Consider the following 13,662-nt stretch of genomic DNA (forward strand, 5'->3'; position numbering starts at 1 on the left):
TTGAACAAGAAACAGATTGCGACCTTTGTTTCCTATTGAGCTGTAATCAAGGGCGGATGATTAAGATCCAAATACACAACAGAAGAGAACTAGACTTCACCTGTTTCATTCATAGGCTAATAAAAAATCAATCACTCGCTTATTTTTTTCAACAAACTGCTTTCACGATCTCCAATTTATGAAAGAAATCTCAAAAATATAAACAATTTTGATCTATCAAATCACCTCCACCTATCATATTGTTATGGCGTATAATATTTTCAAATAAACAGATAAAACTATTGTCACTAGCGTCGCTAAAAAATAAGATGAGAAATTATCTACTGAATGAACAGTGATCAAATAGTTATTTATGTATCAAGAGAATTAGGAGGGCCTCAATTACCGATGGCAAACTTTGCGTCCCGAGGGCCTCTGGCCCGAGGGACAGCAATTGCCTGAGGTTATTAAGGCTCATTAATTCCCGTGGTACATAGATAATTTTATTTCTGACCGATTTCAATAAAATTTTGTTCATTTTTGAAACGGAAAAATGTACCAATTCATTACCTTCCCGGTATATTTGAATCAGGTACCGTTGATTATAGTAGAGTTTTCTTGTTGCTAGGTTGTTGCTATGTTACTTGTTTATAAACAGAACTTTGTTATCAAGCTGTGTTTGCGGTGAAAACGTGTTTTCTACCCCAAATATAATGGAGGATATTTTGAAAAAAGCTGAACAAGCAAGAGAATCATTAATTCCATCGAAAAGTGAAGCCGTATACCAAAAAGAATACAAGATATATCTGGACTGGCTGACACGGAAAAATGTTATGCCAAAAGATGTCACTGAAACTGTATTTCTGGCATATTTTCAAGAACTGGTAAGAAATTTTCTATGTTTTTCGGTAGATTTGGTAGTAATTGTGTTTATTCGTTTCAGTCAGAAACGTTTAGTCCGAATTCTTTATGGACTAAATGGTCAATGCTAAAATCGATGGTGACTATACATGAGAAACGAGATATCACCAAGTTCAATGAACTACAGGCTTTTTTGAAATGGAAGAGTAAGAGTTATAAGCCGAAAAAGTCTGCTGTTTCATCTCCTAAAGATGTTATCAGATTCCTAAAGGACGCTCCTAATGATATTCATTTATTGCATAAGGTAATTTTTTTCTTATTTTCCTTTTTGTGTGTATTTATTCCTTTTTTTTTGTTATAGGTTGTTTTGATTATGGGTTATTTTGAAGGATGCAGAAGTCAGGAACTTTTGAATATGAAGATATCGGATATAGAGGACCGGGATTCCGTTATGGTAGTGAACGTACCGGAAAGTAAAACTGGTGTATCGAAGAAATTTACAGTTGTGGATGAAAAAGAGTTTTCCGCTTTGCCTTTATTAAGACTTTATATGTCTTTGCGTCCTAAAGGTATTGAACGATTTTTTTTGAGCTTCCGACAAAATAAATTTACATCTCAGCCAATTGGAAAAAACATGTTTGGGAAAATCCCCAGCAAAATCGCAATGTATTTAGGATTGCCAAACTCATCTTCCTATACGGGACATTGCCTTCGTCGCACTTCTGCTACTGCTCTAGCCAATGCAGGAGCAACTATGACTAACTTAAAAAGACACGGAGGTTGGAAAGTTCCACGGTGGCGGAGGGGTATTTGGAGGATAGCATCGAATTGAGAAATAAAACGGCGCGTATGTTGTCTACTTTGTCATCAGAAGAGGCAGGTACCTCGACTGTAGTGAACAGAAGCTCCAGCCATACAAAAGAAGAAATTGTTTCCAGTGGCGGAAGTAATTTTCAGGGAACATTTCAAAATTGTACATTTATTATTTGTAATGACGTGAATAAATAAAATATGGTTCAGTTTTCATTTCTATTTATTTTTACTTGTGAAAGGTAGAGGGAACTATAAAATCTATAATATCCCAAGGGAGTTATGACCCTCTTTATTGATAGCGTAACTATGACGATATAAGCTTATAATATCGCGGTCAGAAATAAACACATTAAAATTTAATACTATCATGTTATAATTGATAATTTATGTCTCGGAAAGTTATTTCAACTTTTGGTTCATACAACTTTTTGTTACCTGTAATATCATTATTGTACATATGCATTGTGAGTGAGTGGCAGAATAGCTCAATCTCAGTTTCGCCACATTTAATACAGGCAAATTTTTTGTTAACCTAAGTTTGCGCTGTTCAACCACTGGTCCCACAACGTGGGATACGTGATCATTGACTCCGAGTTAGCACAGTGAGCCACGAAAGAAAGCCTTTTGCATTAGTCCGGCTAAGATTATTGCCTTGGTGTATGATTTTGAAGTTCGAAAGTAGAGAGGGCATTATTCCAGCAAGGATTCCAAAAATCAGAACGTCTATCTTGACAGAGTGGATTGGATAAAGTAATAATAATAATAATAATAATAGGTCTTTATTCCCATAATGATACAATAAATAAATGTGAACATTTACTGAAACGGGAAAGGCTGAAGATCACTTGGTTGCATCAAAAGATGCACAGGAAAGGCTGAAAATCAGTTGGTTGCATCAAAAGATGCACGGGAAAGGCTGAAGATCAGTTGGTTGCATCAAAAGATGCACAGGAAAGGCTGAAGATCAGTTGGTTGCATCAAAAGATGCACGGGAAAGGCTGAAGATCAGTTGGTTGCATCAAAAGATGCGCAGGAAAGGCTGAAGATCAGTTGGTTGCATCAAAAGATGCAACCTCTGTTTTTCATCTTAGGCTAAAGTTTTCTATTTTGGCCTCCTCCTTTCAGACGATATTCGTCTCGGCAGGAGCTGGAAACTTCACCACAAATGTCGTCTTGCTCTCTGGTGGTCTAGAAGTACTGCATCAGGCTTATTAGCTTGCATGCACCTGAGGGTGAGAAACGAATAGTTTCAATAGATTCAACACTTTCTGTTGCCCACAACGGAAAAGTGCCGTAGGTGGTAATACAGTACTCTCAGTGCCGCGTTATGTTGACATGCTGACAGCAAATGCATTGGGGTTCCAAACGCTTCTCGGCAGGACTTACACTTTGTATCAGGAATCTCTACACCCTTCATATGGTGTAGGATGCTTCCATTTACGAGGTGCACATCCTCTCCGTAGTCCCTGCATCGTACTCTTTTGAAATGGACCATTGTCGTATTTTTTATTTTTCGCAATGAAATATATGCTGCATTTGACATAATATGGAATTTTCATTTAAAATCGAATAGAAGCGTTCAAGAAAAGCATATCTGGGCCTGATGGATTTTTGGTTAATTTTTTCAATAATATGAGCAATTTGTTCTCATTCAATACCGTATTTCAAAAGAAAATAACTCATAATAAATGTATCAATCAACGAAATAACGTATATAAGTGTTGTTTCGTTCGTATTTAAAGTTAATCGAAATTTATTTTGAAAGTGGACGAAATCCCCTGAAAGAGTTTCTAATTACTCTCCAAAAATATATTAATCAGTCTCGTTGAGTTGCACTATCCCCTGAGTCAATTTAGCTGTTTGGTTTCATATTCCCAGTGAAATCTAATTTGCAATAAGTAAAGTGGAAAATATCATCAAGCGATGATGAAAGAAACATCGACTAATTAAAATACTACATATTCCACAATAAAATAATATAAACTATACGGAAATTCCACTGTGAGAAGAATACAGAATACACTAGCAGGATAATTTTTTTGATATTATCTACATCCAGGGTCGGATTTGGAAGTTTGGAGATCTTGGGGTAACGAAGAAAGGACCCTAATTTAGACAAAATGGCCCAAGTTTTCAGTGTCACTATTTTCCGGGTGGATTTTTGGAATTTTTTTTCCTGACGTTTCGCTGGCGCGAGTGGCTAACTTCCTCAGAGGTTTACACCTCTTGAATTAAAAAAAAATTGAATTTTCAACTTCCTGCTAGGAAAATTAAAAGTTTTCAAGAGAGGAGAAGCGGGCAAAAATCGACGCGTCCAATAGATAGTGTCGTTTGAAAATTTATATTCATGTGATTTCGCCAAATAATTAATTTTTAAAATGTTGAGCTCGAAAAAGCGAGAAGTTGTAGGGATGACGTACAGGATCAACCGTTTTTCGATTTTTTTTTAAATTCTATTTCTTTGTAACACATTGGTACAAATTACAAATTACACAAAAAAAAGTATTGCCAGTGAAATGCTCGATAAAATCAAGAGTTGATAGTAAATGAAAACTTGCAATCAGGGCTTTCTAATATATCGATAACAATATTAATGTTTGTGCTAGTATTTTTAGGAATAACGCGAAAAAAATGTTTGGGAGGAAAAACATGAAAGTTACTGACCCGTCAAAATTTGAATTCGTTTCAAATTTTATTGTGGGGCAATATCCTTATCTGCCCTTAGCTACATCCGGCCCTGTCTACATCTAGGAATCAGTTCTTTGACTTTATTCATGCGTTTAATATCAAAACTGTTTTTGATTGACACATATATCACATTATGCTGGTTTGGTATCTGATATCTGAGGTTGAATAAGTAAGGTATGGGAGACGACCGGGGTTAAAAGTCACATTATTTATCTTTGGCATTTTTACTGTCTTTTTTTATGAATTATCAGTGATATTTTTTTATCAATAGATAGTGTTTTTATACTCATTTAAAACTTTATTTTTTTTCTCCAACATCATCCATAGAGAAAATATAACAATTCTTATGGAAAAGAAAAAGAGTTACTTTTAACCCCGAGCCGGGTATGGTTGGGCAAGTAATCACATAGATAATTGAGGGGTATAAAAGCATTATAATGAATGTTTTCATTGAAAATGGAAAAATATATGTGATTCAAGAGAAAAAAGTGTCTCGTTCGTAGAAAATGAACATACTTGCTTCAAATAAAAAAAACTTCCATGTGATAATAATAATAATAATAATAATAATCTTTATTCAATCCTTACATAATATATCACATACAGCATGATATAGGATACGTCACAAATAAAAAACCGTGTGATGATAGACAAATTTACAATAAACAATATTAAAATATCACAATTCAATAGATTTGTTCTCATATACATGAAAACATGTATAACATTTATATTCATATATATGAACAAACACATTTTCATTTTGCATCAAGAAATTCTTTGATACTATAGTAACATTCGTCTTGCAAATATACTTTCAATTCAGATTTGAAGTTTTTGTTCCGTTGCTCTCTCAGGTTTGCGGGAAGATGATTGAAAAACTTTATATGAGGGGCTTTTTCATAGAATGATGAGCTGTGTGCAGGAATTCTGATGAGGTCTCCGTTTCTAGTTGGGTAACCATGGCAACGAGAAACTGTTTGATACATTTCAACATGTTGCATAAATAACATTATACATTTGAAAACATAAATACATGGAACTGTTGAAATTTTATATTTTTGAAAATATGGTCGACACAATTCATCTGGTTTTAGGTTGAAAATGAGTCGAATAATTCTTTTTTGGGAAACAAATATTCTGTTTGAGTTATTGGATCATCCCCAGATGTTGATATTATAGGATATGTTGCAGTTGCACTTTTTTGCTTATGACATCAATATTATTTTCCTAACTCATTCCACTATCTATATAAGTTCTTCAGAAAGATGAATAGTGATATTTTTGACAACCACTTGAATATCAGTCACAGATCTCCACCTAGAATGGAAATGCATACAGGCTGTTTTCTCTGCATTCACTATCAAAAAATGTATTTCACACCAATTCATGAATTCTTCTGCTAAATTATTCAGTTTTTTTGTAAGTCTTCAGGACTATCTGCATCAATGGCCAATGTAGTATCATCTGCATAGAGGTATAGAACTTTAAGTTGCAATAAAACAACGATGGATTATTCGATTGACATGAATTTTATTTATCCGAAAAATAATCTTGTGGCATTACATTTTAAATACGATTTCTGGCATATGACCGCCACGGCTGGCGCGGATGTAGTCCAATCTGGACGTCCAATTTTCGATGACTTTTTCCAACATTTGTGGCCGTATATCGGCAATAACACGGCAAATGTTGTCTTCCAAATGGTCAAGCGTTTGTGGCTTATCCGCATAGACCAATGACTTTACATAGCCCCACAGAAAGTAGTCTAGCAGTGTTAAATCACAAGATCTTGGAGGCCAATTCACAGGTCCAAAACGTGAAATTAGGCGGTCACCAAACGTGTTTTTCGAAAAATCTATTGTGGCACGAGCTGTGTGGCATATTGCACCGTCTTGTTGAAACCACATGTCCTGGACATCATGGTTATTCAATTCAGGAATGAAAAAGTTAGTAATCATGGCTCTATACCGATCACCATTGACTGTAACGTTCTGGCCACCATCGTTTTTGAAAAAGTACGGACCATTCCACCAGCCCATAAAGCGCACCAAACAGTCAGTTTTTGTGGATGTAACGGTGTTTTGACAAACACTTGAGGATTACCTTTACTCCAAATGCGACAGTTTTGTTTGTTGACGTAGCCATTCAACCAGAAGTGCGCTTCATCGCCAAACAAAATTTGCTTATGAAAATTGGGAACAACGGTAATCTCGTTTTGGGCCCATTCGACGAATCTACGCCTTACTTGTTGATCGTTTGGCTTCAATTCTTGCACGAGTTAGATTTTGTAAGCACGCAAACCAAGATCCTTCCGCAAAATCTTCCATAAAGTGGATGGACACAGATCCAATTCCTGTGCTCGATGGCGGATGGACTCCTCCGGGTCTTCCTCAATGCTACGCTGTACAGCAGCAAGAGCTTCTTCTGTACGCACCGTACGGCGTCTCTGGGGATGCGAGTTATCAATAAGAGTAAACGTGGTGTGAAAACGTTCCATGGTTAATCGAATTAACCGCTCTGATGGACGATTTTGTCGACGATAAAATGGAGGTAGTGCGCGATACGTTTTCCGCACAGAACCATTATTTTCGAAATAAAATTGCACTATTTGCAAGCGTTGTTCAGGTGTGAGTCTATTCATGATGAATTGCCAAACCAAACTAAGAATAAATCACTTGACAGCTGTTAAATCGGTCGCCATCTTGAAAAGTAATGCCAACTTAAAGTTCTATACCTCTATAAAAAACACCTTTTATAATCAGGTAGGTCGTTTATGAATAACGAAAAAATAAGCGGCCCCAAGATCGATCCCTGAGGAACTCCCCGGTCCATCTCATAATATTCAGATGTATTCTCTCCGATTTTAACTGATATTTTCCTGAAGCGCATGTATGACAAGAAATTTCCACGGAAACTTCAATACCAAAAATATAGGATCATTAGGCCGCAATGCTTGTGAACTAAAAATAAACATCCAAGCGAAATTATATCTAGTTAGTCTAAAATTTGGTGAATATTCCAAATCACAATTATGGTCAATGTTTTTCGAAAAACCTTGGTTGACAAAGCGAAATAAATACTTCAAACCATAAATATGTATCTTTCTAATTCTTTCTTCTATCTGTCGGTGAAGATTTTCCTATACCTTTGGTTACCAATTTTTGTTGATGGTATTGATAACACTGTGTTGCTTATCTCTACGACAGTGATTTTTTCACAAAACTGTGTCAGAGTGCGATAATAATCAATCCCAAGATCAATTCTTTTGCAGCACGCAGTATCACTGCGTGTAATACTAATACGTATCTTTCTCACAAGGTATGAGAGTGAACTTAGGATGGAGATATTGCTCTCACGATCCTTCGATTTTGTTCGATAAACTCTTTCGTAAGTTCAATTTTCCAATATGGCCGCTGTGACAACTAACCCGTGGCACAACCATACCCGATCTCTTCTACATCTTGGCAAATCTAGTTGTGCCAAATCTAGGAGTACCTGCCAAGGCTGTTTTTCAACTCAACCTGAGAATAGAAATAATTGAATAACAATAACAAAAAAAAAGTCGAGTTAACGGTGATATCTTCATGATAAGATCAGGAAATTGGTTGATGCAACCATTGTAGAAATTTCCTTTTTGTATGGCCAAAGTCAGGGACAGGCAAGAGACTAAACAGTTAAGTAAGTTTTCAGTCTTTTTAAAGAGTTTTTAATTGTATAAGATCTAAACTCACAGGCTAGTTGATTATAATGTTTGGGTGCATTATACGAGAAGCCGGGGGTGAAAATGGAAGATTTGTGTATGGGGATGATCAAAACTGAACTGTTCCGTGTGATGAAACTATTAATTACTTATGATGCACTGTTTGGAACCTTTGGTGAAGTAATGAATATTACTGGAGTTTTTTCCCAACACCAAATCGTTATTTTTAACACCTCGACACGTGTTTCGATCACCAAGTGATCATCTTCAAGAGAAAAATAAAACTAAAACTAGTTTTATCTCTAACCTATGGGTTTTTGCTATTTTAAATAGCAAAAAACCCATAGGAAATGAGATTTTTACAAAAAAAAGCGCAAAAAACCGATTTTTGTGACCTTTGACCTTGAAAGTTAATAGTTGCGTACACCCTACCATATGTAGGTTTTCAGACAACTTTTAGGGTGTCAATATACAAGTATTTGCAGACTTATAGCTGGGTATCTCGAATTTCGAGGTGAACTTACTATAATGACTGGACTAATAGGCAGCGCACGTCAAGGTAGCTATCAGGGAGCAAGAATTTTTCCTCATTAGTAGAGAATAGATTTTCGGATATCAAATCTAGAAATGTTGAAGATCGTTATTATAATTGAGAAGATGTAGAATCCCGAGGCATAGTTATGTATATTGCATTTTTTTAGAAACAGATAAAAATCAGAGACATACAAGCTGAATAGCAAGGGCCCAAGAATAGATCCTTAGGGCACTTCCTTTGATACCGGTAGAACATCTGAATAAGTGTTCCTATGAGCATAGCAGTTGTTACTGAAGAAGTCTGTTCTATTATACAGTGTGACCCATTTTTAATGGAAACACCCCCCTAAAATTTGAAGTTGTAAATCGATTTTAATAATTTTTTTTTAATTTCAAGTACTGAAAGGTCTACCTTGGGACAAAATTTGAAATGTTTATTAAAGTTTCATGGCATACTACGATATTTTTTCTTAGTCGAAAATCAGGATTCTTTATCAGCGATTTTTTTATTGAAAAAATCACTACGCCACTGGATTCAAAGTGCCTCTAAATAGGTGTGAACAAAATTTCATGAAAAAATATTCGTTATTAACAAAGTTATGACAACTCAAAAATTCGAAAACTCACACAGCTAACAGTCACAATATATAATTTTTTAAAATTTCAACAATAAAGTGCCGCCAGATGAAAAAAAAAACAAATAGCGTAAATATTTTCAATGAAAATAACGGAATTACATTCACACAATTCAACTAACAATGAAGCAAAAATTTTTAATAAACGTAACTAATAACTAATTATTGAAATGTTTCGATTCAGTGCAACAATTAATTCTAACTTATATTCTAGTAGCCTCTACTAATCTTTCTACTAATGTTTCTGATTACTTTCCTTAGTTCTTGAGGGCTAATATCTGCACATACCTGTCGAATTCTTGCATGAAGTTCATTTCTATCTCTTGAGCGGTTTTTGTAAACCTTTTGTGTGAGAAGTCTCCAGAGAAAAAAGTCCAAAACTGTGAGGTCTGGAGATCTGGGTGGCCACTCTATAAACGACTACCACGGCCTATCCATCGTTTTGGAAAATGTTCGTTAAGTCATTGCCTCACGGCTCGGTATATAAAATATTTTTTAGGAAATTTCTATTGTTTAAATATTCCCCTTGGGCCCATAAACAATATTCCAGGCGTCTTGCTTCGTCGCCTTCTTGAAGTGTGTGTAAAAATTTTGGCTTGAAAGGTTTATTATTCTTCGCCTTGAGACATCTCCGAATAGTTTCTCGTGGAATATTCAAATCTAAAGTGGCATTCCTTATACTGGCATTAGGATCATTTCAGAAATAATCTAAAATGATTTGATCATTCCTGTCATTCCTGTTTCGTCTTTGTACAGGATTACTTTTTAACATCATTTTTGATACTGCACCAGTTTCATTGAATATTTTATTTATTTTATTTACCGTACCGCAGCTAATACGAGGACGCTCTGGATGTCTCTCATTAAATACTCTACGAACCTCTCTAGCACCTCTAACGTCATCTCCCGAAAGGCGTACAATTTCAATTTTCTCTCTTACGCTCAATCTTGCAGCCATGACACAAAATAATTCGAAGAATTGTAAGGTGAATATTGTTGACAATAGTACACTCAAATCTTTCACAAGTGTCAAACTGTAATATCATTTCCATGGCAACTAAGATTTAAATTGAAATATTAGGTCTTAGTTTTAGTTAATTTGCGTGAAAACTTGAATGTAATTCCGTTATTTTATGAAAAATATTTACGCTATTTGTTTTTTTTTTCATCTGGTGGCATTTTATTGTTGAAATCATAAAAAAATATTCTCATGGCTATATCTGTTGATATAGGGTATTTTTTGTGACTGTTAGCTGTGTGAGTTTTCGAATTTTTGAGTTGTCATAACTTTGTTAATAATGAATATTTTTTCATGAAATTTTGGTCACACCTGTTTAGAGGCACTCTGAATCCAGTGGCGTAGTGATTTTTCCAATAAAAAAATCGCTAGTAAAAAATCCCGATTTTCGACTAAGAAAAAATATCGTAGTATGCCCTGAAACTTCAATAAACATTTCAAATTTTGTCCCAAGGTAGACCTTTTAGTACTTGACATTTAAAAAAAAAAATTATTAAAATCGGTCTACAACTTCAAATTTTAGGGGGGTGTTTCCATTAAAAATGGGTCACACTGTATGTGCCAATGACATAAAAAAGTGATAATCAAACAGAAATGCATTTCTACTGAAATAAATCAATTTATTCATAACACATATTCAACAACATACACGTAACAGTGAAGTAACATATATAGGAAATATATTTAATTTTTTCAAATTCTAGAAGAACATTCAAAAACGCTTGAAGTAACAATAAATAAAGATATCACATTACAAAGTATAGATAGAAAATCTAATATTATACTCAATATCAGTGCCATTTACAATAGATAAGTATGGATTATCTCTAACATTAATGAATATATAGAAGTTTTCTTATAATGTTCTAATTAAAAGATAAAATATGTGGTCCAGCCATTGAAACGAATTAATCCGCAACTACTTCACAAAAATACAATATACTATTTGATCAACACCGACTGTCAATTGAGAGGCGAATGGGTTTTACTGTCTTACAAAAATCCGAATCTGTCGGGATCGGATCTATGTGGCCTGTACCGTACCCCTTCACAACTTGTATCGGATGAGGAACAAACCTGACATTTGCAATCGTCAGCCTCTAAGTACTCATAATGATCAGTACCTTCCACGATTCCATCTTCACAATGTCTGAGTGTAACGAAAACTCTATTTCTACCATAGTGAACGCATACCGGATGATTCGACCTTTTGAAGGGAAAACGCCAGTCCGAGATCTGAAACAAAAGAAGGAGGTACATGAAAAACTTTTTCGTGAATAATGAAATATGTGACCACTTTGATTGTGTTTCAGAACTGTGAGTAACTATATGGAGAGAATTGAAATATATTGAATGAATACAAACATTTGAACACAATTAGGGATTTTATTCCGCAGCTCATCCAATCCCGAGGAATTGATCAATCCCGCGCGCGATCCCACATCTTTGAAATTATGGTTGTGAATCATGCCCTAAAGAAAGTAACGTCGGTCGCCACTGGTAGCCATAAACCAATTGTGACGTATTTGAGAGCGCGCGAATGTATGATGTTCGCTGCCGTTCTAGATGTAGCGAGAATAATGCTACGGTGGAATTCTGAGGAATTTTCCGGCGCCTTCGATTGCCATCTGGATGCCGGAGAGGCGTATACTTACCTCGGGGTGGAACAACGCCACTCACAAGAGGTAACAGCAGTGAAAAACTCTCTCCGCGGCAAGTATCAGCACAAACTTCGACAGATCTGGTCATCGGAACTGTCGGGGAAGAACAAAGTTGCTGCAACAAATATGCTTGCCGTTCCAATCTTACTCTACTCGTTTAGAGTAGTGAAGTGGACTCGGGAGGAGCTGTATCAACTCGACGTAGACCCGAAAAATGATGCATCTTTATAGGAGTTTGCATCCCAAATCGTCCGTTCCACAGTTGTATTTCCCCCGACAATAAGGAGGCCGTTGACTTTGAAGTGTCTGCATGACAGAGAGGTGCTGGATACAGCCTGTAAAGTCGTCAGGAGTGTGGATCCCCTTCTCTGCATGGTCCGTGACCATGAGAGAGCAGGAATTGGAACATTTCTCTTTAGGGCAGCTGCCCGAGCAGCGGATGAACTCGGTATAGTTTTCGACACTGAACGAGGTGACCACAACTCTGTCACCGAGTTGAAAGCTGTTCAGCAAAAAGCTCAGATAAAAGCCGCAGAGATCACCTTACTTCAAGGATAAGCCACTGCATGGGGTCTTCTTCAATAACATTGGAGACCTTGGCTTATCAAAGCGCCTGACGTTTGCTTTTCTCAGGTCGAGTGGGTTGAAGTCGGAAACTGAGGGGTTCATCATGGCTTGCCAGGATGGTGTCTTCAACACCTTAGTCTACCGCAGTCGCGTGATGGGAATAGAGGTTTCTGACACAAGGTGCAGGGCCTGCCGCGAGGCGCACGAGACCCTAATGCACTTGCTATCAGCATGTCCAGCATATGCGGTCTCGACCTATATCCATCGACATAACGCGGCCTTAAGAGTGCTATATTAACATCCACGGCACTCTTACGGTATTGACACCGGTGTTGCCAGTTATGTATATAAAACCCTCCTTTATGCTTATTCATCAAATGCTGACTAAGTTATAATAAACTTATAAAAGCTAGCCATCTTGAAAGAAGAGTCAGTTCTGTTAGTACGATTGTCAGAGTAACTTCTGTACAATAAAGTCTGTAAATCTAAATAAAGTCTTTTTAAAAAGTGGTTCCCGTGGCCCGAAACTATAATTGGCGCAGTCGGTAGGATAGTGGAAGAAAATCGATCCTGAATTTTCTTCAGTACCAACTGTTTGTCCACTACAAAAAACCAGCTTCGTCCACCAACCACCCACAAAAAGGACCGGATCGTCAGACTCAGCTACTACAGTCCTCCAGGAAAGAATACTGACACACCATCGAGGTAAGTCGAGTTTTCCTACCTGATTCCAAAATTTCCTTAAATCTTTATCGTAAATATTTGTGGAAGTTTCGGAAAAGTGATTATTATAATCAAAAAACGAATACAGACATCATTTTCTCTTATAGCAATTGAAATTGGTGACAGGACTATAGAAGTCACGTAGATTAAGAAAGACAATTTAAATACCGATTTAAATTGAAGCAATTAAGTGAAAAACGCCGAATCAAAATTTCATACATTCAAATCATTTTTCTCTTTCCTCACTCATAGCAAACAATAAATGCATAGTGTTCACTAAATAGTAAAACAAAGAAGCTAAAGAATAACTTGCTGCTACTTATATCATATGCTTAATAGACAGAAAATAATCTATTTATATCACACGCTGATATAAAGAGAGTATTAATTTCACACACACACAACGACGCTTCAGAAATATTCTTGTGATAAACTTCGCAATATTATTACCGTGATTCTTTTATGAATAAATGAAGAAAG

At 36.1% G+C, this 13,662-nt stretch overlaps 2 protein-coding genes across 3 annotated transcripts in view; one reads left to right on the forward strand and one right to left on the reverse strand.

Moving 5' to 3' along the window:
• The first annotated feature begins 387 nt into the window (after window positions 1-387).
• LOC141484849 (uncharacterized) lies at window positions 388-1,829 on the forward strand. The gene is made up of 3 exons (XM_074180427.1): window positions 388-863; window positions 923-1,144; window positions 1,202-1,829. Exons 1-3 carry the CDS (start codon window positions 693-695, stop codon window positions 1,670-1,672), a joined length of 864 nt encoding a protein of 287 aa, XP_074036528.1. The 5' UTR covers window positions 388-692; the 3' UTR covers window positions 1,673-1,829.
• A 9,075-nt stretch (window positions 1,830-10,904) lies between these two features.
• Window positions 10,905-13,662, reverse strand: part of Gpb5 (Glycoprotein hormone beta 5) — a 32,157-nt gene continuing 29,399 nt past the window's right edge. For both annotated transcript variants that reach the window (XM_074180429.1, XM_074180428.1), the window contains exon 3: window positions 10,905-11,467. In XM_074180429.1, the coding sequence (XP_074036530.1) occupies window positions 11,225-11,467 (243 nt within the window). In that variant the 3' untranslated portion in view covers window positions 10,905-11,224. The remainder of the gene's footprint in view (window positions 11,468-13,662) is intronic.

Source organism: Leptinotarsa decemlineata, unplaced genomic scaffold (assembly GCF_025532065.1).
Source record: "Leptinotarsa decemlineata unplaced genomic scaffold, Ldec_3_MD MMD2_tig00026294_RagTag_RagTag, whole genome shotgun sequence".
NCBI lineage: Eukaryota > Metazoa > Arthropoda > Insecta > Coleoptera > Chrysomelidae > Leptinotarsa > Leptinotarsa decemlineata.